A 27,835-nucleotide genomic window follows, 5' to 3' on the forward strand; every position below is an offset into this window, starting at 1 on the left:
CCAAGCTAAGTATGGTGGCTGCAGTGTCCCCAAAAGAAAGCAGGTCTGGGGTCTGTGCTGAGTCCCATAGGAATTGGGATGGACTGGGAAGAGTGGCTCACAATGGCCCAGATAGAGTTTCCAGTCCCCCTTTCTCACAAACCTAAGTATTTTGTGAAGATCATCTTGCAAATGTATAGCTGTTGCTTTCTCCTGCAGTCACACAGAGAACACATATTCAGTATCATGCCAGCCATAATGGTGTTTTTAGTTTACTTCTGATGGGAAAATATTTCCTCTCCAGAGATGCCAAGTTTCTATTACAATCTTGTTACTGACTTGCTTGAGGGAAGTGGGAATTGAGTGGGTGTGAGGAGAACAAGTCCTAATGATCCCATTAACCACCCCTGGGCCCCTGGGACATGGACTATTGGCATTTTTTTATCCTTATGGATAGTAAATAAACAGTAGTTTTTGTTTTGAATAAACTGCAGCAAATATGCACACTTTTCACACATCTAAAATGTTTCTCTCTGGAAGCACAAAATGAACAGTTTTCAAGAAAAGTAGAAGGTTAATAACTCAAGTGGCCTTTCTAATGCTGAAGGATGGGGTTCCAATCTACAGGTGCCTGTGGACTTCACACTGAGCTCTTCACAATCAGGGTGCTCCTCCAGAGCCCAGGCTGGAGCCACTCACACTGACAGTCAATCAGCACCTGCTACAAGTGTTGTGAGTGGGACTGTTGAGAACTGGCAGACCCTAATGAGAAATTAAGGAGACACTTTCGTTGAATAAATTATATCTTAGTTTTGTCCTAAAAGATTATGCTGTGTCTAAGATTGCTGGAGTTCCTGTCCCCAACCCCCAACAGTGTTCTCATTTGTTCCCTGAGCAACCTTTATTTGAACAGTAACACAATTCAGTACTGTGCTCTGGGAATACAATGATGCATGTGATTCTGGAATTATTTCTGTAAGTCTATTGTATATAAATAAAGAAGTCTAAGAACTATTGTATCTTTAACAATAAAAGCATATATAAGGATTGAAAAAAAAGGACACCTCTCTATTTGTGACAGGGAAGGGGTCAAAGAATTAAGAGAGGAAACTGTACTTTTTTCCTATAAAAAAGCTCCTAGAATGCAAAAGAAGAATGTTCACAGACCTAGAAAACATACAGTGCTACATCAGATCATATGGGATCATTGTTTGCTGGCCTGCAAGGAGATGGTGCAGGGCAGTGGAGCTGAGGCTGCTTTGCAAGCAGCTAGCAGATATGCACTGGAGTCAACAGTGATTGACACAGGGGCCTTTTGTGATGGAGTTGGATTGAAGGAAGCCAGTCTGGTACAACATGGAGGGCAACAGAAGAGGCAATGCTGTTATATATAAGTCTAATCAGGGATCTAAGTCTGCAGAGAAAGCAGGAGATGATGAGGGTATTGGCAGGGCAAACCATCTCCTACATTACAGACCTTAGCTTTACCCTGTGATAGCCCCTCTGTGTCTGCTCCTGAGGGCAAGCAGGATGGTACCTATACCTCATTTGAATTCCACACCCCTCATCCATGGTGGTTCCTCACCTCCAAACCAATCTTTAGCCAAAGAAACTTATTTGCAAGTACTCAAGCAATGAATTCTTTCACTCTTCTGTGTACTTTCAAGACTAAGTCCTCTATTAGAATATGGCTATTTTCTGTAATCGGCTCCTACATCAGTTCAGTTGGCACCTTTTATGTTGAGCTTTCCTTGATTTTTGTGGGCATTTCAACTGGTGCTTTATGCTGCTGACTCAGCCTCCCTGATAGACCTGACAGAAGACCAGAGAAACCTGGGTTATTCTTAGAAGAAATCAATACTCATCAATCACTGATTGATAGCAACAAATTTCTGGTAATCATTTACTCAGTACCAGTACTGGAAATAAAATCGAGAAGGGAAAGTATACTGAAATACACTTACTTATACACATACATGGACAAACACACACACACACACACACACCTAAGTGGGGGGAGAAAGAGAGAGAGAGAGAGAGAGAGAGAAAGAGAGAGAGAGAGGGAGAGAGAGAGAGAGAGAGAGGGAGAGGGAGGGAGAGAGAGAGAGAGAGAGAGAGAGACCATTGTCATTAGCCAAAACTTACAACTGAGTGGAGGAGATAAACATTTTAAAAAACAATTATAAAACATTATAAAAACATTTCATAAGCATTTTTAAGTTAAAAAAACACTTATATTATTATAAAATACCTGTATTATTATGGTCCTTACAACAATACACAGAATGAAATAGGAGAAATTAATTGTAGAAAGAACCATGAACAGTGTTAAAAAAGTGCTCCAGAAGAGTAATCCTTAGACTAACATATGAACTTGAGAAGTGAGTTGGACAGCTTTCCTCTATTATGGCAAGTGCTGATAAAGAGAAAAAGGCCAGACTGGTTTACACTTTTAGATCTTTCATTTATAATTGGATGCTCTATTGCTCTGGGCCTGTGGAATCACACCATGGTGGAAGTAGTTAATAGAAAAAAATTGCACATCTCATAGCTAGGAAGCAGGAGAGATCAAGTGAGCAGAGGGATCTGGAGTTTCCTTCTGGAGCACAGCCATGATGACCTGAAGACATCCCAGCACATCTCACTTTCAAAGTCTCCATGACTTCCTAGTGCCATTGATTGGGACCTAAGCCTGCAACAAGTAGAGCTTTCAGGGACATTCAAGCTAACAATAGTGAGAAGTTAATTTTATCAATGAAAGCCTGAGGAGAGAGAGCACAGCACAGGGAGACACAGGCGCGTGCACATTCCACATCTCAATATATCTAAGCACAGTAGTGGAGCTCAAAGAGCTGAAGTGAAGGATCATATCACAGACTTCAAGCCATGGTTAAAAAATCACTTCTCTATTCCTAAAACATTCGTAAGGCATTGAGGTTTCATCAAGAGTGGAAATCTGGTGTTCTCAGCTAAAGAAGAAAGGAGGTGCATCACCCCATTAGAAACAAAAGAGGTAGAATCTGATGAAGAGAAAGCTGCCAAGGTACTAGTGCTGTGATAAAGCTACAGTGCCATGTTGGAAGGCCTTACTGGCTGGTCAGAGGTTGCAGTCTATCATGTCCTGGCAGCTTTTCCCAAAAGCAAATAAACATGGAGAGTCCCTCCCTCCCTCCCCAGTGAAATGTCCTGCTCTCTACCTGTCCTTATCTGGAGAATGTCCTTGGGCCCTGAGGACTGACCTTATCTGAAAGCTGTCTCTAAGCCATATTCTTATCTTTAACTTGACCCTTGGCACAGATTCCTGCTAGAAGATTTGTGTGAGGAGCCCTGCTGTAGGACCCTACTGCCAAATAGGAAGCCTTGAGATAGGCATGTGCTACTTAATGCAAATTAGGGCTTGTCCCCAGGCTCCCCAATCCTATCTGTTCCTTATACTCTGGGAATAAAGCTGAGCTGATTCACTGAAGTCTGTCTCCCAGAGTGCTGTCTCCATTGTACCCACAGCCCTCTGAGCCCTGCTGCCCACTCCCGCTCCAACCACTCTTCATGGACCAATGCAGCCAACAATCCTGAGGAAGAAGCAGAGCCACAGTGCCAGAGAGAAAAAAATGGAAGCTTTTGCTATGATTATAAAATAAGAGAGGAAAAGGACAATCAGCAAGATATGCTACAGAAAATCTCCAAGACTCTACACAGAATGGATTCTGAGACATAGAGGAAGCAGCAGATGTTAAGGAACCCTGCAAGAACAGCTCCTGTTACCAGAAGGTAGGGGACTATGTCCCCTGGCATGATTCTTATGAATGGGTTTGATGAGACATGAAAGGAGAACCAGATGGGTGCTGAGGCTCCACTCCAGCTCAGCCAAGAGGGCTGCTATGGGGAAAATGAACCATGAGTCATGGGCTCCTTGGTGGCAATTGGTGATGCAGACTTCAAAGATGATCAGTAGTAGATTTAAAAAAAAAAAGCCACAAACAGAGCTCTAAGAACTAAGCTTGCAAAGTATAACCAGTTCATTGCATAGAAAGAGCAACTTCCTAAAAATGAATGGCAAGAGTGAAAACAAGCCAGGAAAGTATAGAACCATGGATTCCAAAGATGGGAAATACAATAGAGAACTGGACTTAGGAAAATGGGGTTGTTTGGTCTATGCTGGATGGACAAAGAGAGGTGCATCCCGAGTAGAGCAGCTGAAGGATGAAATGGAAAGTGAGGGACTAGAGATCACAAGGCAGAACACCTGTAACTCTAGCTTCTGGGGAAGGGAGGACATGGATCATCTCATCGTAGAGAAGGATTTACTGGTGAGGTTTCTAGACATATTATCTAAACAATTAATTTTGACAGCATTTTTAGATTGAGCTCAATGGATCTCATTTTCCTCAAAGCAGTTTTATATGTAAAAGAGAAAGTCAGTCAAGCCCATTTATAAAATAGTAGAATACATCTTTTAGGAATACACGCATTGCACATAGTTCAAAAAGCGTGTTTCTTTCAAGTATGTCATGTACGATAGCCATTTTACTTCCCATGCTTCCCCTTTTCTCCTATATCACCTCCACCCCTTCTAGTCTCCTTCTTTTCTCTGCTTTCTGATTTCAGGTATATGTATGTTTGTGTGTGTATTTATATATATTTATGTATGTTTGTATATATATATATATATGTGTGTGTGTATTTGTATATATTTATGTGTGTATTTGTACATATGTATGTATATGTGTATTTGTATATACTTATATATGTATATAAAACCTAGGCTCGCAAGTGAGAGAAAACCTAGCCATTGTCTTCTTGAGGCTGACTTATGCTATTAAATATGATGATCTCAAATTTCACACATTTTCTTACAAATAACATGGTTTTATTTTTTGGTTTATGGAAAATAAAATTCCATTTTGCAGATATACCATATTTTCTTTTTCCATTGAACTGTTGATAGACAGCCGGGCTGATACTGCCTGGATACTGCAAGTAGTGCCGCAGGAAACATGGCTGTGCTAGCTGTCTTTTGTGAAAGCACACAACAGCAAATGGTTGAGGAAAACACTTCTACTTTCAGGCACTGGAAGCCCTTCCCAACAAGAGTCATCTATCCACGAGAGATCTTCACAGGAATTCTCGCTGTGAGAAAATAGCAGGACTATTTATTTAGTCCAAATGGAAATCTCTATCTCCATAAAATATTCTCCTTATCTACTGCATTAAATTTGACAATAATGCCTACAAGCGTGGCTTCTGCTCTATAGATCTGAACACACAGCTATAATCCTGAAAATATTCATATAACCTAGATAGTCACAGAATTTATGTTACTCAACAAGTCCAAATCCAGTTTATTCTGTTCCCATGCAAATATTACCATGAGGCCTCTGTCTGTGCTCCTATAGAAGACATTGTTGGTTATATATATAGTATCTATTAGTTTTTCCCCCATTTCACCCTAGGGTGGTCAGAAGCCTGGCTAACAACTGCCCTGTCTAAATATTCTTGCAGCTAGTTATGGGCACATGAATATTTCTAGATGATGTAAGTGGGTTAGATTGACAGCTTTCCCCTTGTCCAATCTGTCTCCTCTGCCCTCCTTCCCTTTTGCCTGTTCTCTTCTCCCTTTCCCTTTCCTCCCATAGTCCTTTTTCTCCCCTGCCCCTCTAACACTGAAATGAGGGGAGCTCTCGCAGCCATCTTGGAATGTACTGAAGTTCTTCCCAAAGCCATAGGCAAGAACGCATTGCCCATTAAATATTGTTGGTATGCACTCATACCAACTCTTTTAACTTTAAAGGCCATTTTCCCCTTTCCCCATCTCAAAGGCCTATTGAGAAGAACCGTCTGTGCCCAGACTCCCAGGCTGGATCACTCTGTGGCCCACAGCAGGCAGCACTCATCCTGTGACCTCACCTTGTCATCTCCATCTGTTTGCATACTCATGGACAGAGCCACGACTTTTTTATCTATTACTCTGCCAGCCCCATGTGTGCCATACTTCCACCTGCTTATGTACAGAGGTTTTGTTTGTTTCATTTTGTTTTTGCTTGTTTGTGTTGTTTTGGTCTAGCAAATATTATTTAAAGGGCAAAAATGCATATGACTGTGTAAACTTGTTAATGTATTAAGCATCTCTGCATTTTTTCAACTATAAAACTAAGTTATGTTAAAAGGGTACATTGTCAAATCAGCTTGAAATTATAAAGTATCCCTCTCCCTGATTTGGGTGGGCAAATAATGTTTAATAAACAAACCAAACTATACCCTTAAGCCACCAAGTACTGATGTGCATCTCACTGAATACATTCAATTAGTTTACGTGCATTTTAATGAAGCATGTACGAGGGACGCTAAAGCCTACAGGAAGTGCTCCCTTACTGGAACTGGAATTACTGGTGTTATCTCTGCCCTGTAAAGTGTCTCCTCGGGATGATTTCCAGAGAAGACAGTTTGTTTTAAAAGTCTCAGTTGTGTGACCTTCAGCTCAAAAGTCTTAAGACAAGTGTTTAACTGCAAAGGCATAAAATATCCGCAAGACTTCTAAAGGCAGTGGCATTTTCAACATTAGCATAAGATGTGACCTTTGTGTCCAGTCTTCTGGGATGCACCACTGTAGCATGTTGGGCTTCCTTTTCTTCCTGCTCATTGTTCAAAGGCATACCTTGAAGCATAAACTTCAAGAATGACAGCAGTTCAAAGACAGAAAAGAACCCCTAAGAGGAGGACATTGCAGAGCAAAACTCAATTAAATTTTAACCTTTCAAACTGTAAAAGATGTGGAGTTGTTCCATTTCCTCCTTACCCAAATTAAATTGGATCCCCAAAGACACAAATAAAGATGCAAGGAATACATTGGCACAGACACAACGACTTTCAAGACCCAGGTTAAATTATGGCACATCTCATTTATTCACTACAGTATAAATACATTCATGTTTCACAAATTGGTATTTATTGATTCAACAACAGAAAAGGCTGTGTCTTTCATTTTCACAGTGGAATATGTCAGAATAGGAGGAAAGGAAAATCATAAAGTCCTAAATTGTAATTTCTTTACCAAAAAGGATCATTTATGAGATTGATACTTGAAAATCAAAACCAGTGACATCAAAGCTGCCCATGATGGGATTAATCCTTACTATTAAAATATCTCAGATATAAATTACATCCAGAAAAGACAGGTCTAATGAAGTCCTGGTATAGAAAAGAAATGGCACAATGAAGTGCATTCTGTATAGCACAGCTATTATCATCCAATGCTAATGTTGGCTAAAGCCAAATTCTGCAATGAAATTAATGTGGTTCATCATTGAGGTTTAGAAAAATGTTGTTAGAAAATGTTCAACCATATCTGAGTGGAAATACATTCAGTAGTAGACACATTGATTTTACGCATTTTATTAACTGTAAGATGTTATTTATTATTTCAATAGAGCCTGTGGGAGCCCTATCTTTGAGGGCAGCAATTCTGAGAGTGACATTTTTTAGAGAACTTTTGATAAATACTGAAAGCTCCATGTTCTGTTACTATGAGCTGTGTATGATCCTTCTAGGACTAAATTTTGCCTGGGGCCACTGGCTGCCAACTTGAATTGTGCATGCTTAAACCAGAGAGTTTGGACACAGCCCAGGGATTTGAGATTCTCTCTCTCAGAAATGAGGCCTGAGAACATGAGTTTCCACCAAGCTCCAGGTGAGGCTAATGCTGTCAACACAGAACCCTCCATATTTCAAATCAACAGGCTTAGAATTTTAAGACAATTAGTCATCCAAATCAACCACACAGTCTACATGTATTTCCTTCTATAACCATACAAAATTAGTGTGGGAGATTCCACTAAGCATGTTATAAATGAAAAGTGTCTTCAGTTTTGCTGGTGATTTGAAATAAAGTAGAAAAGCATATGGCAGTTTCTTCATGTCACACCATATTGTCATTTAGTTTTGGGAAAAAGTTTGTGTGTAAATTGCCAGGTGTTTATTTAAAACTGTGAAAAGATTAAAAAATGATTCCTGATAATTGTTTCCTACTCAAATGAGCTAGGGACTCAATCTATTTAAAAAGAAAGATACAGTATGTGGCTTGGGTGGTCTAGTGTGACTCTCTTGACTCCTGAACTTCTTAGTTTGGATTCTGCCAGTTCATCACTGTGTTTGACACAGAGAAGCTGTCACCCACCTGGCTTGACAATCAGAGGAAAACAATCTCAAGGAGTTTACATTGGAGAAAGATCTTGCAGTTTGTTGCTTATTAACAAGGAAAGAGTTTTGAATTAGAAATTGAAGAAGAGAATGCATGACTGCCTGAGCATTTCTTCCCAATCCTCAGCTGTGCCTTTGATGAACTGTCATGAAGGACAGGCTTACTCCTCCTGCCTAGATTCGTGAGTGGTACAGATGTTGACCATCAGTGGACGGTGAATCGACAGGAAAGTGTGGAATTTGTAGCTGTTTGGTGGCAAAATTAACAAACACCTGAAAGAATTAATGAAAACAGTTACTAGTTCATGAGAACATTGGACCTTTGGTATTGATTATTATAAAAGAAAACATTGTCCAACCATCCAAAAAAATAACAAAAGGCCAAGAGGACCAAGAACTCTCCTGTGAGACTATGTATTCCAGATATGGAAGGAAGGTTACATTCATGAAATCTCAACAATATGGCAGCCTAAACAAGGCCTGAAAAATGACTGACATGCCAACATAGATGGGTAATATCTCACAAGGCCCCACCCCTAGAGAAAGAACTACAGGCAATCAATGCCTATCAAGAGAGGGAGAATCAGTCTTACCCAGAAGGGAGACCCATAATTGGTGGATATTGGCTATCAAGTATTGAGCTCTAAAACCATTCACATGCAAACAAAACTAAATGGACTCAGCAGAATGAATTTATACATTTATACACATACATATGTAATGATATTAATGCATTTGAGAGAAAGCAGGAAGAGGTACATGGGAGTGCTTGGAGGAAGAAAATGAAGGAGGCAGGAATAATTATATTTTAATTACAAATAAAATGGAAAGGTAGACATTGTGCCTTTTTACTACCCTAATCCATTGAGCAGTCAGCTCCAGGAATAAAGACTAAGTCACCTAGAAAGTATCAATACCTTGTAGTTCCAATAACTTTACATTTCTGGTGCTCTCAGGACAACAAGCCCTTATTTTCCTCAGATGTATCTATTGTTCTACTGCAGAATTGAATCTATCACTTGGGGTTGAATAAGTTAGAAAAGGGAAGTTTAACAGAAGGGACCATCGCCGGCCTCCATGAGCAAATGAAAGCTCTGTGCATTGGATGAAGCATATCTGATAGACAAGCTTTCTAACTTTCACCATCCTCAGTAGGCCTTTGGAAAACTGAGTACGGTTAATTAAAAGAAGTGGTGTGCTGAAGAAGCAATCTAACTGTTTTTAAAGTTTGCTGGATAAGGTCTGATAATTATACACAAGAATAGCATGTGGCGTTGTTCGAGGTAGCATACCTGCTCCAGAGTGGTCTGGCTGATGGAGTAATGCTTGATATTCAGGATGCTCTTGTTGGTCTCCAGAACTTTGAACAAGTCAGCTAGACACTCCCAACTTTTTTGTACATGATATTCCAGCAAATTAAGGCGCTGCCCCTACGAGTCAGAAAATATGAGGAGTCAGGAATAGATATCACTGAACAAACTTATTTACACTACATTTCATTGTAAATAAATTCAAATGTGTTTTTAGAGCCACATGTGTTGACTACTGGTGATGTGTGTAGGCTAATGTTGGGAGTCACTAATGAACACTTATTGCTGACTGTTCACCCTGAGGCTCATTAGAGAAGTAGCATTCACTTGGATTGAGATTATGGCCTGCCCCACTCTGTTCTACTATGTCATAAGCACTAGGATAGGCTTAAATGGCCAGAAGTCACCTATAGATGCTCCAGAAAGAGGCGGTGAACATAGGTTAATGGAAATATCTAAGGGTTCCCCGAACTTCACTAGCATCATGGAATTCTTGGGTCCCAGTTTTCTTCTGCATTAGCTAAGCTGTTTTTGGCAAGAAATTTACTCACTCCGATTCTTGTTTTCATGCTTCCCCATAGAAATAAGGACATTTGTTTTTACCATGTCTTTTAGAATGGTACTGGGACACAAATGATAGTGTCTCACAGGTTATTTGTTAAAGTGAATAAAAGAATGGCTACTTAATGCCTATTACTTGTTAGAAGCCATGATATGTAAGAATAACTGTTGTCTAAAAATTTACAACCAAGGCTGGAGAGATGGCTCAGTGGTTAAGGGCATGGACTGCTGCTCTTCTAGGGGACCTGGGTTCAATTCCCAGCACCCACATGGGAGCTCACCACATTCTGTAACTCCAGTTCCAGAGGACACAATTCCCTCTTCTGACCTCTCGAAATAGGAGGACTGCCCGTGTCTGGTACACAGATACTCACACAGGCAATATACCGATACACATAAAATAGAAGTAAATGAACCTCAGAAAATAATTATAAGCAAGTATAGTGGCCCACACCTCTAAGCTCATGCTTGGGAAGCTAAGGGATGAGGGCTGGTCTACATGCAGGTCTAACTTTAGCTGGATAGTCAGCTTCAGACTAGTCAGGCTGCATAGCATGATTATGCAAAACATGCAAACAATAAACAAATAAGAAAGACCAAAAAGAAAAGAAAGAACTGTCCTGAGTGCTTTCAAAACTTCAATGTGTAGACGAACAACCTAATTACCTTGTCAAAATGTAAATTCAGACTCAGTGGGTTGGAGCCTGCCATTCTGTGTGCCTGAAGGATATCATCTATTGAAGATACTCCTGGCCCATGTACCATACTTGGTCACATCAGTGTCAACGATTATAGTTCCAAGCATATGGTTCTTTTCATTTAAAAAAAATGTGGAAATTTCCAAGCTTATAGAATGTGAAAATTATCAAGCTTATAAACCCCATAGCAAATACATAGAAGAAACTGATTTCTGAAATCCTCCAAGCAAATGAAACAAGCTACGCAATGGAACTGGAAGCAGGTTAAAAGGGGAGAGCATGTGTGAGCACAGTCTTCTCTGGGCTATTCAGTAAGTGGCCAAGCAGCCCTGTCATCCATCAGAGTGATTGAGCAATGTCCACCATCCAGGTTCATTTTGGTTGAAACATGGCCAATAATTCACAAAGAAGCAAAAAAGACCATAGATCTGTCTTTTGGCAGTAAAAAATAAAACAGAAAAATGACTAATAATATATAACATGCTTTTGGCTAAAAACAGTAACACTGGTTATTAGGATTACCTCCACATGTAGCTGATTCATCCCACTTGAAACATCCCCTCCTGGAGGGAGGGTAAACTCATAAGAAAAGAAACCTAGGAAACTCACAAGGCCCAGGAAAAAAAATCACAAAATTCATGAAGGCCTTCTCCAAGGTTATTAAAGCAGAAAATAATAACAGGGGGAGGGGACTCTCTCCACTAGAGCTGCCATCAAGTGGTGAAGAGAATACCAGGGGTGCCGTTTAGGTAAATAGTCACTCATCCTGGAGCTGGTTATTCAGTGACACCACTGCCCTTGAGTAGTTCACACTCCTATAAGTAACCCTAATAAACTCACTGGTTCACTGAACTAGTCCTAAGGGTTATCCTTTAGCTTGTCATCAATGCCTTGTCTTGGATGAATAATAGACATCTGTTCTTGAATTCTCTTGAGAAGTCACATAACGTACCTTAAACTGGATTCCTGGAAAATGGAGCTTCAAGCAGTCAGAAACAGCACTAGGTTGACTTCCTTCTTTCTGGAGCCAAACTTTGATTGTATATCCATCACCAAACCTGAGTCAAAAAAAAAGGGTATTATTACACATTTGTTATTATAGATTTACACTGATGGTGTTATAAAGTGATTTGTACAGACCTAGAGAATGTTAGTAACTACTTTAAATTGCCGGGATATTTGGATTCTCAAATACATATATGGAGGGTTTAACTTTAAGTCCTTTGTACACTTGCTGTCACTTGTTTACATTGACAGAGACATTGGCTAAACTTTAAAAACAAATCAGCAACTCCAGAAATCAGCGCATAGTCGATAAAAAGAGCTAAGGTGAAAACGCAAATCATGAAGGCAGAGTGCTGAGTTAGAGGAAGTCAGAGGTTGCCCTGGAGACCAGCCTGGGAAGCACATTTCTACATTTGTTGCTTCAAGGCCTGCAATGATTAAAATGTAGCTGGAAGAAGATGAAAAGGAATACAGAAGCAACTTAAGGACTTTTTTGTCTATTATGTAAAAACATCATTTTACAGTTTTAAGTTAGCCTCAGTGGAGAATCTTAATAACCCATTGAATCCAATTTGTGTTGCCAATATAGCTCTGGGTGTGGGGCCAATGACTGGAACTTGGTCTGCAAGAAAACTGACTCTCCATCCTACAGAAGCCATCATTTAGGGTGGAGACTTAAAAACTCATTTCCCCTCCCTGATAAAATGTTGATTGGCTTGGTCTTATGCGGGTCTTGTGAAGGGCACCCTAGCTGCTGTGAGTTCATCGTGCAGTTGTCTGGTCATGTTCGGAAGATGCGGGTTCACTCCAGTCTTCCTCCCTTTTGTGATGCTCCCTGGGCTTTGGGGAGGTTGATTGAGATGTCCCATTTATGGATGAGCCCTCCATTGATACATATCCTTGGTACTTGAATGAGTTATGATTCTTCACCAACCACTGTCCACTGCACAAAGAATCTTCTTTGTTGAGTTCTGAGAGAAGCACTAATCCATTGCCACTAATCCTATTTAGAAGGCAGTTTGATACTATGTCATTTAGTAGAATACTAGTAGGCAATTGTGCCCAGAGCCTATGAGCTCCCTAATCATGGTTTCTTAGTCAGAAGTTATAGAACCAGGCACATTTTTTCCTTTGTGGAGCATACCTTATATCCAAAAAGAAAGCAGTTGATTGGCCTTATAATATTCCTGCCATTATTTGCACCCATGGGTGTATCTTGCTTCAGTGGTCATTACTGTAGTTGACAGGGCTCACAGCTGGGTAAGTCTGTTGATGATCTATAGTTGATATTTTATTTGTACTAGAATGTGATTTGTATGTTAATAAATAAAGTTGCCAGGGGTCGGAGCTATTAGAGCCATAGCAAAACCTGGGTGGTAGTGGTACACGCCTTTAATCCCAGCACTTGGTAGGCAGAGCTAGGTAGATCTCTGTGTGTTCAAGGATACAGCCAGCATTGGAGACACACACCTTTAGTCTCAATACCAACCATAGAAGACCTGGAGGTCTATACAGACAGGGTGACGAGGCAGTCATGTGGTTGAGTTTACAACCAATGAGAAGGCAGAACAGAAAGTCTATATAAAGACAAAAACACAGGAAGTAGGTCTCTTGGCTGAAGAGGCTAGCTGCAGCAGATGGGTAAGGCTCTTAGCTCTGATCTCTTGGCTTTCTTCTTTGCATTGGTTCTATGTTTCTTATTTGATAAGACAGTTGGCTACATCTACAATGATCTTTTTTCCTCAGATGCCTGAACAGCACTTTCCACTGCTATGAGATCTCGCCAGGAGGGAGGAAGCTTCTTGGTGAGCACCAACCTTATTGCTCCATAACACATGACCAATGTGTGTGGTGTTTTCAGCAATAGGGTCTTACCATAAAATTCTGGTAGTCAAGCAAAAGCAAAGGCCATAGCCTACTACATTTTCTTAGGGGGGAGGTTATATCTTATGCTATAGCTTAATCCCAGGTATTAGGAATTAAACAGCATTTCTGATCAGTAAAAAACAGAGACCTGAATGGGCCATGATTAATCAAAATATTGTTGCTTTATAAGATTTTTTGTTAATATTACTTATTATTATTATTATTATTACTATTATTATTGTGTGAAGTGGATGAGTGACACATGCCACGGCTCATCTGTAGAGATCAGAGGTCAACTTTGTGAAGTGAATTCTCTCATTCTATTTTTATGTGGGTTCCAGGGACAAAACTCAGACTGGCAGATTTGCACAGCGAGTACCTTTACCTGCTCAGCTATCTTTGCAGCCTGATTATTTAAATGTGTATCTGTTCTGGGTATTGGGATATCAATTTCAAGCACTGAATATGGTATCTAGCACTAACTAGCATATTACTTCAAGCCAAAAAAAAGTAATTAGCTTAAAGAAAGAAAATATGGTAAGTCCAATTTCTATGATTGATCATCATTTACTTACAAAGCACCACTAGAGGGAAATGGACATTTAAGTAAATTTCCCGTGGTAAGCCTGACCATAATATGTTTATGCTTTATAGCTTGAATCTATGTGATAAGGACAGATGGCTTAAGATTACAAGGACTTGTTAGAGGGACACAGATAACCCTTGTGAGTTTCCCCTGAGACCTGGGTCCAGGGTTCTGTCATCCTGTCTGTTGCCTTGACTTCAGATATACATTGTTAAAATAACATGATCCATTTGAGAGCACCCAACTGAGTTCTTGCCTGCCTTTCCTTCAAGAGTGGAGTAGGTAGATACCAAACAGTGCAAATTGGAGAGGTACTTTGTTGTCAATTCCGGATTGATAATCTTTAAGGGTAAAACTGATTGTCCTATGGGATTAAAATGAAACAAATTTACACCCTTGATAGCAGCAGAACTATAACCTAGAGCCATTATATCACAGCCATTGTAGTTGTGTAAAAATAAGTGCAGACTTTTGGTAGCTAGGACAGGAGTAATTCCCTCCACCTGTATAATCAATGGGAGGCTGGCTCCAGTGAGCTCCCTGATAGAGTAGAAGTCTCAGGGGCAGAGAACTAGGGAATCCTTTTCAGGTCTCCAAGGAATCTTGTGGAAGTAGCTTCAGATGAGTGTGCCCTGCTGGAGCTGAGAGATTGGCTCTGAATTTTTGTTGTCTTCTAATGGAATTCTGAAATCCATGTTGAAAGCATGTTGAAACCTGAGAATGGTCAAATATATTGAGGACCATCTGTACCCTTAATTTCTGGATCTCTGATCACATCCAGCATATAAAGTTTTATCAAAAAGCTACTGCCAGGTTTGAGTGCTATGGTGGTCTTTGTAGGCTACTGTCTGCTGCTTTTCATGTCACGTGCTTGGGGCTTTGGCTGTCAAAAGTGGGACATTTATACAGTCAAAGTTTTGTTTAGTTAGTGGTTGTTACTGCTGCATTGACAGCAGTCTGCTCTTTTTCCTTAAGGCTTGAGTTCCACCCATAAGAGAGCTCTGCAGTAAGTGGGAAGCTTTGCATCTAGAACTCTTCTTACCACTATTGACCACAGCCTCCATCCTTTCAGGCTGACAGCTTCTCATTTACACATGACTAAGATGCCAGAGGGCACTGATAAATACATATGAACCTTTCCTGTGGTTCTGTATGCTGTGAATGTATTGCTCTGATTGGTTGATAAATAAAATGCTGATTGGCCAGTAGCCAGGCAGGAAGTATAGGTTGGACAAGGAGAGAGGAGAATTCTGGGAAGTGAAAAGCTGAGTCAGGAGACACTGCCAGCCGCTGCCACCATGAGAAATAAGATGTAAAGTATGGGTAAGCCATGAGCCACGTGGCAATTTATAGATTAATAGAAATGGGTTAATTTATGATATAAGAACTAGATAGCAAGAAGCCTGAGCCATTAGGCCAAACTGTTTAAACAATATAAGCATCTGTGTGTTTATTTGTGTCTGAGTAGCTGCGGGCCCAGGCAAGACTGGAGATAACTCCAGCTACAAACCTAGACAAAGATGAACTACCTACCACTCCTATTCAGCCTTCTCTAGAAATCATACACTAGGTCCATATAGAGGATCCATATCAATGGCTATCCTGTTCCACAGAAACAGGAACAAGAGGCTGAATGCTTATTGACACTGGCTACTGAAACCGTCTTCACTAAGACTCCAGAGTGGGTGGACATTTCCATACTTCAAGCAAGAAAGGCATAAGCCCAGATGGTTGAAGGGACTTCCCAAGGTCAAAAGATAGGACACTGGAGCTTTGAAGCATCTCCATCAAAGTAGGCTCCCAGCTGTGAGTCCTGGAGGAGAAACACTGTGTGACAATATGTTCCTAGCTACTCTGATACCATTATGAAGAGCTTATGACAAAGATGCTCGATCCTCACAGCCAGCCTGCATTCCTCCTAGAAAATTCCTGACCCTGGAAAGCTGAGTGAAATTTCCAAGCTCAGCTGTCACATCTAGAGATGAGGCTAAGAAGAGACACTGCCTAATAAGGTTGTTGGAGGACAGAATTAATTCATCCTTGTGAGTCATTTGGAACAGCTCTTGGCACTGTGTAAATAAGTAAATAAATAAAGAGTGTAATTTTGGCTCTGTGCAGGATTTCGCCAGAATGGAGCATCACTCTATTTGATATTGAGAAGCCCACAGTTTATTTGGAAAAGTTCCATGAACACAGACAAGACAATGTAAACACAGATTGTAAGCTGGTGTGTGTAGGGGGTAGTGAGTGGAAAGAGAACCTCATGGCAACTTTCATTGCCAATGTAGTTTGCAGTCTTTATGGGCATATTTTGTTAATGTATTTTGAAAAATTCATGCTAAACTCCAGAAACTGCCTGATAAATTCTCTAAAAGCACATATGCATATTCATATTTTAAATTCTTTCAGAGTTACATTTCATTTGAAGTAACATTCTTCTAGCTTTGTTAGAGAGAAACAGAAGAAAGAAAACATTTAGTTCTTAGAAAAAAATGTTTTCAAGGGAATATATCCCTTTAATAGGTAGGCAATATTCATGAATTTCTCGAGATCAGTCAGCAATACTTTGTAGACATAAAATTATAAAAGCATGTATATTTAACAATTAATAAAATCTTTATAAATCATTAAATTAATTTATGACATATCTAATTTAGGTATTTAATTTAGGTTTACTTTCTCGTTTCTGTCTCAGTGTACCAATGATCTAAACTCCCCAGAGAATTTATTTGATTGCTAAATAAAAGACTAAAAGGTTTCAGCATAGCCAGTGAGTCACAGGTTGATAAAAACACTTATTGACCCAACACTCCAAGATTATCCAGTATGCACCATCATTTGTATAGCAGCAATCACATAAAGGCAAATGAATAACAGTATCGGAAGGCAGAGTTGTCTGTAAAAATACTTTTTGATACATTTCTTATTCATCATAATATGTGTAACAAAATACTAAAACAGAAGCTTGAGTACCACCGAAACAAATGGAACATCAAGTACATACGCTAAAAGGTACTTATGAGTAAGCACATACTGAAGCCGAAATGACCTCTCCAGACAAAGCCCTGGACATTTACAATTCTTGGCTCCAGACTCCACTTCTAAAAATATGTTATCCTATAATTAAAATTAAATGGTTCATGAAAATAGGTTAATTTTATTCTCAACTATTAAAATATATTTCCACAATGAATTGTAAGTAGGAAAAATGCTTATTATTACATGAATTAAAAAAATGTAAAATTATAGACTCAATAGAATATTAATTGTATAAACATACCTATAAAAAATTTCAAACACAATGCTAGAATATTAGTTGAACATTCTATGACTGTTATTTCTTTACCTACTTTTGAAAACTAAAGAGCTCACATCACCATCATAATTATAAAGAAATACACATGGTTTCTAAAAATACAAAGGAAGTATTCTGATGTGCCAAGTTCTGCAAGTCCATTGCCATTCTGGTTTTTAAATGTACTTTCTAAAATTTATAGGCATAAAACTTCTAGACATAGAAACTAATATTTGAGTTAAAATAATAAAAGTATTATAAAAGTGAAATATCCTTTTAATATTCTTTTTAGATGTCTCTTTATACACAATTGAGTTTCATCATTTGATTCATAAGGAATCACACACATACACAGATGCCTCTTGATATGTTTTTTTCCAATAAACAAATGGAATATGAAATATTTTTTTAAATATTATGTTTCATAACAGGATATGAGGCATTCTATTGAACAGGGGGTCCTGTGATCCTGGGGTCTTACATAACTCCCATCAGGCATGTGTATCACAGTATTCCCAGGAGATATAGGGGCACAGATGCTTCAGATCAAGGCATCTGATTTACCACTTTCTTGTCTCACTACCCAACATCCTACTCATTCGTGTCTGTGCAATATGCCAACTTTCAGTGATCTCCCTTCAGTACTTGATTTGTAATTGTTTACTTTTAGGATACATAAAGCAATGACAGAGAAGACAGAGTAGAGAGTGACTCTAAGGAAAGGTGGCAAAATATTAGGTAGGTAACAAATATATAGGTGGCTATGTGATATGAGGCTTGTATATCTGTGTAAAAACTCCCTCAACATTATATCAGTTCTATATGACTCTTTGGAGTTGTCCGAATAAAAATGTTCCTCATGAGCTCATGTATTTGAATGTTTGATTCCTTAGTTGGTGGGCTATTTTGGGAAGGATTATGAGATGTGGCCTTCTGGAGGAATTGTGTTACTTGGTTTCAAAAGTCCATGCTAGGCCCAATTTCTCTCTTCTTTCTCCTGCTTGTAGATCAGAAGTTAGCTCTCAGCTACTGCTCCAGCACCATGCATGTCTGCCTTAATGAACCCTGCCAGGATGGTCAATAACACTCACCCTTTGAAACTGTAAGCAAGCCCACAAATTAAATGCTTTCCTTTGTAAGTTGCCTTGGCCATAGTGTCCCTTAACAGTACTAGAACAGTATCTAAGACAGTCTTCTTCTAGAGAGAGAAAGAACCAGTAGAGAGGACAGATGATAGTTCTGTCTTCATCTATCCTAAGTGAGGTACCAAGCACACATTATTCCATTTAATTCCCCAGGGTTTTCTATACCACTGTCTCTAGCTCTGCAACACAAACGTGGAATTAAAATCTCATTTGGTGCTAAAGAAATTGTTTATCTCACACACCTCAAAGGGACTAGAAAGACTCACAGTTTCAACATCCATAAGTTCAACTAAAAGCCCAATCTTACAGCACAATGTCTTCCAATAGCTACCACACCTCTGTTCTTTAAATGGCTACTGTGACAACAGTGTGTTCATTTCACTCCTCACAGCTACCTGTGTGTGCACTATTGCACTATTACCTATAGATGGAATATTCTCTTCATAATGTGAATAGTTCTGAGGTCATTCCTTGGTCACTCATCTTATTTTCTGCAGTGCTAGGATAGACTAGAACTCATTCCACAAGCACATCTTTTCATCTTAAGTGTCTTTGTTATTCAACTTTCCTTAAGTTGAGCTTGGAAAACTTCACAATAGTCAAATATACAAACAAAAAGAACTGCAAGAGTTATATATTCAAGGTGTTAACATAAAAGAACCCCTGACAATTATCAAATAATAATGAAACAAAACAAAATGGAGTTTTCCATCTGGCACAGCATTCCTTCTGGGGGGGGGTGTCTTTAAAAAGTGTCCCAGAAAGCTTCTGAATTTAAAGACAAGAGCATATGTGTAGACAACAAGGCATTTCAATAAAAGAAAGTTTTAGCTACATTAGCACGCCTCTCAAAGAAGATTCTCCTGAGCATGTAGAGGATAATGAGCATAATACCTGACAGGTATACCTAAGGGATGGGAGATTTGTTTTGGTTCAGTTCCAGAGAGTGTCCGCCCATCATGGCAGAGCAGGCCTGGCAGAGCAACCTCATGGTTACAGGATCCTATAGTGGCAGTTGTTCATATCACACAGACCAAAAAGCAGAGCACAGAACCAGGGGCCAGACTCTAAGCATCAGAGCCCCGCCCTGAGTGGTCTGTTTCTACCTCCTGAAGACTTCACAGTTTTCCCCATTAATGCCTTCAACAGAGGAATAAGCATTCAGACTATAAGCAGGTAGGGGGCACTGCAAATTTAAGACACTATAGAGCTATTTTCAATCTACTCTAGCAGGCAAAGTTCTAAAATTCAGAGTTTGGGCCAACAGTTTTATGAAGAAATATCAACAGAACCATGGTTGTCACACTCAGGAAACCATGCTAGTTTCAAAGTAGATAGTTTTGACTTAAAAGTTAAGCATCATAGAAATAAGCAACCACTTTGTGATTGGACTTAAAACATTCCACAAGATGAAACGCATACCTTTACCATTACTGGGGCAGGAATCCATGGCTAGACAGGCCATAGGATCCAGGGGAGAACCCACTACTACTAATCTACTAAATGGAGATACTATTAAACCAACTAGTAAAGATTTATCACTGTATCCATAGATCATTGCATTTCTCGGCCCTCCTCACAGAAGCTTCTATTTGTAGTGGACAGTGATCAACACAGAGACCTACAACTGGCCAAGACGTAGAGAATAAGAAACTGCAGAATGTGCTGCCCTAAATGGAACACACATCCTGTCCTCACTCCTCCTGAGACTTGGGTTGAGGCCAGAATAGGAAACAAAAAGTGTGGAAGAGCTAGAGGCAGTGGACCCCTGCAAGGAAACAACGTATTTCAGCCAGAGAAGGACAGCTGCACATAGGAAACCACAGTGGTTGTAACAGCATGCACAAAACTTGTGCAACAAACACTCCTAGTCATGATGTTATCGGCACCGGTTAACTGCTAGGAGATAGAGGGTTTTCTCTAAGAGGGAAGCCCCAGATAAGCCAACCATGCATCAGTGGGAGAGCACACATCCAAGGATATTAGGCAATACAAATTGGTCTTGACGGGTTAAAAAGCAAAACGGAAAAAGGACACAAAGTTAGGTAGGTAGGAAAAATGGAATGGGTCTGGGAAGAGTTGGGTGTGGAAGGTAAACATGACAAAAACACTTTGCATGAAATTCTCAAAAAAAAAAAACCTCATAAAAATTTATTAAATGAGAATATTTTGTAGAAAAGAAAATAATTAAAAAGAAAAGTCAAACTTGGGCTAAGGGTACATCTCAGTACTAGAGCATTTACCTAGTACATACAGGTTGTCAGTGTGGTCACTAGCATAACGAACAAACCAAAGATCAAACTCGTGCCCATGCCTGTGGGTTCCCCAGGACGGCTGCTGCCTTCACCTGACTTCTCCCCTCAGTGTCCTTCATGCTGCTCTCAGCAGGACTCTTTTCCTCCACCCTTCCATTCTGACCTCTTAGTTCTGAATGCAACAAAACTTACCTTGGACCCAGAATGAGGATGTCATTGCCATGTGTAAGACAGAACCATGGGCTTTCCTGCCACTGTCCCTAACATCCCTGCAGGTGCCTTAGGATCTGATAAGGCACAGAATGTAGGGAATTCTTTGTTAGAATTTTGTATAGTATAATGAAAACAAGATTTTTTTTTCTTTATTAAGTGGTCAAATGCAATTCCTTTGTTCTTTCATTTTCTTCTCGAGAGCAATCTAAGGAGATTATTTGAAAACATGATGTCACAGCCAAGTCAGCAGGACAGAAACAGAAGTCCCCTCATCTTCAGTATCACTCAACTTTTGTCCACCTCATGACCACCCATGCCATTTTGCTTTTAGGGTGGTGAGTTGACAACCTAAGGACTCTGCACCCATCTGACTTGTGTTTTGTGGTATAATATCCAATGTTGAAAAGATATCTTTAGAGATGACAATATTATAAGAATGATTTTTTCATATTTGTTGATATTGAAAAGAAAAAAGTTTCTTTCACTTTAAAACAGAAATTTGGCATGTAACACAATGATTACTTATGAAGTTAAAATTCTGACATCATGGTGTCTATTTTAGTGACAGCCGATGACTAAAAAAAATTATAAGTCACTAAAATACCATTCTAATAACTAGGCTAGTACCATTTAACAGAAAACTTCATAATGATATGAAAACAAACAAGCAAACAACCAAATAGGAGCCAATATGATCTTATCATTCTTCAGAGATCTTGCAAAAACCCCACTGACTCTCAGTAGGACACCATAAGCCCTTGGGTCAAGATGATATCTAGCAGCTCATTTTCTCAAAGCAAAGGAACCAAAACCCTGGTTGTCAAACCACAAACTTCTGTGCGCTGAGTTCTGAGAAGATGAGGAATTGAGAAAATTACATCAAGTTGTTTCACACAACAGAAACCAGAAGTTGTTACCAAAAGTTCTCTCATCCATCTATACAGAGGCAACAGAACTCAAAGCAATCACTGTCTTTCAGCCTTTTATCTCATAGCCTATGAATGTGATTAGGAACACACTCCATAGAAAAGCAAGAGTGATCTAATTTCTGGCTTTGTAAGTGATGTCCATAGAAACTCCATAGCTTTTAGTGGGTTAGACCTTAGAAGAAAATGCCATCATTGGGGTGGGGAGCCTTAAGGTCAGCACATATACCCACACAGACACCATCTGTGTAGAGATGGAAGCTACAAGGGTCTGCCATCTCCTGTAAAAGAGTAATGTTCTTCAGTAGTTTGGGGAGCCAGGCACTTTATTCTGCTTTTCTGTGGTTGTAAGCTTGTATTAACACATAGTCTTTTTAGGAGTTTGGCTTAGGGCACTTTTTGAGCTCAGTTTCAGAGGTTTAATTGCTAACCTTTTTAACATGAGATTCTGTGTAAACAATTTTAATCACTTCTAAAAATGGTGTAATGACATAAATGAATACATGTCTAAGCAGGCAAGAATTGCTTTAAGGAGAAACCTGTATCTGGTGCTGAAGAAATGCTCTGATAAAGCAGACTCTGAGAAAGCTTCTGGCCCATGTGTGGTGGGAATTTTCCAATGAGGCATGAAGATAAGGATGCTATATCATCAGTCAGTCACCAAGACAGAAAGGAACCACACATGTCAGGGCCAAGTAGATGAAAAGCCCAGATCTCTCCAATCACTTTATCCTTCCATACCAGATTAAAAAACAGCAGCAAAGGGGGCTGGAGAAATGGCTTAGCAGTTAAAAGCACTGGCTGCTCTTCCAAAGCACCTAGGTTCAATTCACAGCACCCACATGTCTATTCACATCTATCTGAAACTCCAGTTTCAGGGGATCTGGCATCCTCACACAGGCATACATACAGGCAAAACCCCAACCAACATACATAAAAAATAAATAAATCTTTTTTTTTTTTTTCCCCGAGACAGGGTTTCTCTGTGTAGCTTTGGTGCCTTTCCTGGAGCTCACTTGGTAGCCCAGGCTGGCCTTGAACACACAGAAATCCGCCTGCCTCTGCCTCCAGAGTGCTGGAATTAAAGGCGTGTACCACCACAACCTGGCAATAAATTTAAAAAAAAAAAAAAACAGCAGCAAATTACCAAACTCATGAAATTCTTAACTCACCCAGCTTCTCAGCAGGGAGCACACACTCAAAGCAAGCCTTCCAGGCACAAAGACAGAGCAGCTCAGGCTGACCATCCACCCACCTGGAATGCAGAGGTTCTGGGACAAGAATCCAGGCATGGACCCAGTCACAAATTTCTAAATCTCTCATGGGAAAAATAGTAATTAGGAGTAGCTGAAATATGGGGATGAATTATTAAGAGGGTAAATTTTTCCAACATTACTCAGGATACCATCAAGCACCAAGTAAAAGGCATGAACGACATAGAAGAAAGAAAACCGGCTTCTGACGTTGTGGCATGGGGATTTATACTAGATATGAGCAACTCCTTGCTGTCCATGCAAATATTTGTGTTAGAGTGACTCCTAGGATAAAATCTGATGTTTAATAAATGTTCCTTGCCTTATATAATGCCACTCAGTCAAGCAAGCATATCTTTCTAAAGAATAAAATACAAAAAACAGAATATTTAGGAGAAAGTAGGGTCAAATGACATCCATCAAATACCTGGCCTGATCATTTGATGGGCATAGTCTCTTTGGGTACAGGTATGATACCAGAATGAAACAGGTGTAGAGAAGTGTTTTGGCATATAGATGAACAGATTTGTAGTAGGAAAGGGTGAATAGCTTGTTATGCATTCTCCAGGAAAGTGGTAAAAATTTGTTTCAAGGGTAACCATTAAAAAGGTGTAGAAATGGTCTTCCCACACAAAGAGAAAAAAAAGCATTTCAATATATCTGCTACAAGATAGTGATCAGCAGTAGCCCACCACATTTGAAACAAGACTAATCATTTTCTTCATACTTCCCATCTCAGGGAAAGAAATTCCATTTCACACTAGTGTGTCCAAGAACTCAGGCTCTTTCATTCCTGGCCTCTAAGATTATTTTCCAAGAAAGGCAGCATAAAGCATGTATTACCCTGCCCCTACCTGTCAATGATAACAAGCTGCTGCTAAGTCCAGCTGAGAGGCAAAAGCTTCATTTGTCCACTTGGCCCTACTTCATACAATAGAGACTCTGAATTAGACAAGGGATGTAGAGAATCTATAGAATACCTCTGCCCTTACCTCAACTCAATGTGAGGATTGAAAGACACGCTGAAAAACAACCTGAGAAAGTCTGAACCAACAGCCCTCCATCTCCAATGAGCACAAAACTTCTAAAATGGGATGTAACTCTGGAAGAATCATGACGTCGTCCCTCATTCCCCCTTTAAGAGATATATCTTGGATATTTTGCCTTGAAGGAAAGGCCATAAAAGAAATAGTTTCTAATCATCCCCAAAGAGCAGACTTCATTTCAACAGTGTATATAAAAGTTCAGAGTAGGGTGATCTTAATAACAGTGGGAGTTATAGTGAAAGGCAAGTGGGAGATTAATAAATCCACCAGAAAAATATAGGGTTACTAGAGGCCATCTAGTTTTCCAGCAAGACAACTAGGAAAAACCATCTATGATCAGGACCAGACTCAAAGACTTATCCCAGGAACTAGTTCACTGAAGGAACTTCAATTTGATGGGCTTCATCTTTAAAGTAATTTATGTCCACAGTATTGTTACAAATGATAGAGCAGTTATGGGACAACCAGTAGATCATAACAGCTGTGTATAAATAGAATAAATGAGCAGATAAACTCAAAAGTAGTTCGAGATGTATTTCCAGTGCTACATTAAGCTGTTCATAAATTGCCTGTAATTCCAGCTCCACAAGATCTGATGCCTTCTTCCGTCCTCTGCAGACACCTGCACTCAAGTGCACACACACTCATTCACATAATTAAAAGATAAAATTAAAATCTTTTTAAAAAAGATGATATAGAAATGCCAATGTGCTTGCAAAATTGCTTAGGAACATCAGGCATGAGAAAAATAGCAATTCAGATCAGATGCCACTTCTCTTCCACTAGGAGAGGTAAAATTTTAAACAATCAGAACATAGCAAGTAACAATGAAGATGGAAAGAAGTCAAAACCTGTGCTAGTAACTGGAATTCAAAATGATATAGCCAATCTGGAGAACATCTTGGCTTCACAAATCCACATAAAGCCCAGAAATCGCCTCAAACTACATATCGAGAACAACAAAAACCTGTCCACACAAAAACTCACAAAAAGAATGCTTATAGCAAAATTATTCCTAAGAGTCAGACACCAGTGAATGTGTGTATTATTCAACCATGAAATGGAACAAATGAATTGTACATGCTATGTCATGGATGAACATATGCTACACAAAAAAATCCTTCAATATATCACACATATATGATGACAAATTCATACCCAGGTTTGTGAAGCAACTTTCTCATACTTCCTGGAGGAAGGAAGGTTTGTGATATTTGGGTGACTAAGGGTAGTTAGAAGAGTCACAGAGATCTTTCCCATGGTTATATAAAGCCGTCAAACTTTGCTGGATGGAGGTGAGTCTCAGGTCAGCTAAGCTGCTTATAAACCACACAGGTAAGCTTCAAGAACACAGCTTCTATGTGTGGTCACTGTGCTGGGATCAGCTTTGAGTTAAAACAGCAGCGTTTGAGTACTACTGCTCCTGTAAGTTAATGGCTCACCTATACTCCCGTAAGAAACTCATTGCTTCATCCACTTAGACTTGGAAGAGATTTTTTTCCTAGTTCTATGGCCCTATCAGGCACAAATATGCATTTGTTCACATATCTTCAGAAAATGTCACACAAGTATCAAGAATAGAAAAATTCTAGATGCTCTGCACACTCATACCAGCTGGACAGGTGAGAGATCTCTGGGATTCCTAAGCCCACTGCACACTTCTGCAGCATTGTTCCCTACAAGTTCTGATATCTTAGAGGTCCTAGGACTTTCCCCCTCCTGTGCACACATCTGTCTTTCTATATGCTCAACTCAACTCAGCAGGTTAGAAGTACACTCTTACCATGGACTTCCATTCTCCATACCCAACCCAGCAGCACAGGTTATAATTCTGAAGACTTTCCTGCCTCTAATGCATACTTTTGCTGCTCCATATCCACATCTCATCTAGGCAGATTAGAGACTTTGGAGACTCCTACTCCCACAACACACTTCTGAGGCACACTCCTATGTCCCCAACACAGCTTAATAGATGAGATGTCTTACAAATTTCTGCCTCTAATGCATACTGCCCACCCACTCCAGAGACATAGATTAGAGGCCTTGGTGACTCCTCCCCCTGCTCTGCTCTCCCACTGCCCTATACCCAACCTGTCCAGACACATTAGAGGTCTTAGGACTTCCCACCTCCCTTGTACAGTCCCTTGCTCCATGTTTATGCCTCAAATGGAAAATTTAGAGATTTGAAGAAGTGAAAACCCCACAAGCATGCTTGTGTCCTCAGTCCCAAACTATCAAGCCAGTTTCGAGGTCTCAGCATCTCCTACTATCTGCACACAATGCCTCTATCATTTTTATATCCTGTGTACACCCCAACTGGGGAACTAAGAGGTGCAAGTCCCACTGACCCCTGGCGCACAAGCACAATGTCTTGTACATATGCAAACTCATTAAGTTAGAAGTCAAAAGATCCCATTCTCTATCACTCTCCCGAAGCAACATGCAAATCCTGCTTTGTGAGTTCAGGGATTAAACAGTTCTGCTCAACCTTAAGCAAGTCTCTGGCATGCTGAATTAATGCTAGTCTGCGAGGGTAGGAACAGTGTTCTCCACCTCAGCCACCCCATTCAGAAAGCAACACCAAGAGTTTCCATAACTGGACTTCAAGGAACACTGAAAGGAACCAAGACTCACCAGGCAAATAGAGTACCAAGAACCAAACTAAAATTCAACACAGGACCACCAAAAGTATTTAACCAGCAAACAGACTCTTGATTGGTGACTCCCAATGTAGAACTACTAGTAGCATAGAAAGCTTAGACAAAATAACTCACCAGTCTCATAGTCATGGCTACCAATGAGAGTGATACAGAAGAAATCTCAGACAAATAATTCAAAAGTGATCAAAATAAAATCCAAACAGGTTATAAACAATGGCATGGATGAACTTAAAAATGATATGAATAAGTGTCTGAATGAAATCCAAGAGAACAGACACAAATAGGAACTTAATATTGGTTATGAAAATCATATTCAGTGAAGAGATAGAAACAAAAAAAATACAGTTTGGAATAATAATGGAAACAAAAAGTACAGTAAGTCAGATGAAAACCTCAATGAAAATTCTCATCAATGTAATTGATCATATAGAGGACAGAATATCAGGGTTTGAATATAAGGCTAAGATCGTTTGGGTCAATGATGATGATGATGATGATGATGTGTGTGTGTGTGTGTGTGTGTGTGTAACATATGAGACAGACCTGTGAGATACTATAAAAGGTAAAATTCACACATTAAGGACATAGAAGGAAATTAGATCCATATCAGAGGTATAGAAAACATTTTTCTTTCCTTTTTTTCTTATTAAACTTAGATTCCTTTCTTATACGATATAATCTGAATACAGTTTCCCCTCCCTCTCTTCCACACAGTTTCTCTCCACCTCCTCTCCCATCCAGATCCACTCCATTTCTGTCTCTCATTAGAAAAGAACAGGCTTCTAAGAGATAACAACAAAATATAACAAAGTAAAAGATAAAATAAGGACTATCACATCCAAGT

At 39.6% G+C, this 27,835-nt stretch overlaps 1 protein-coding gene across 1 annotated transcript in view; it reads right to left on the reverse strand.

Annotated features, from left to right (window-relative positions):
- Positions 1–6,855: 6,855 nt before the first annotated feature.
- The window catches only part of Abca13 (ATP binding cassette subfamily A member 13), a 436,683-nt gene continuing 415,703 nt past the window's right edge, over positions 6,856–27,835 (reverse strand). Inside the window, exons 60-62 of the mRNA XM_028891010.2 lie at positions 11,694–11,799; positions 9,465–9,602; positions 6,856–8,445 (exon numbers count right to left, since the gene is read on the reverse strand). Coding sequence (XP_028746843.1) covers positions 8,347–8,445; positions 9,465–9,602; positions 11,694–11,799 — 343 coding nt within the window. The 3' untranslated portion in view covers positions 6,856–8,346. The remainder of the gene's footprint in view (positions 8,446–9,464; positions 9,603–11,693; positions 11,800–27,835) is intronic.

This window comes from Peromyscus leucopus, chromosome 10, assembly GCF_004664715.2.
Source record: "Peromyscus leucopus breed LL Stock chromosome 10, UCI_PerLeu_2.1, whole genome shotgun sequence".
Lineage (NCBI taxonomy): Eukaryota > Metazoa > Chordata > Mammalia > Rodentia > Cricetidae > Peromyscus > Peromyscus leucopus.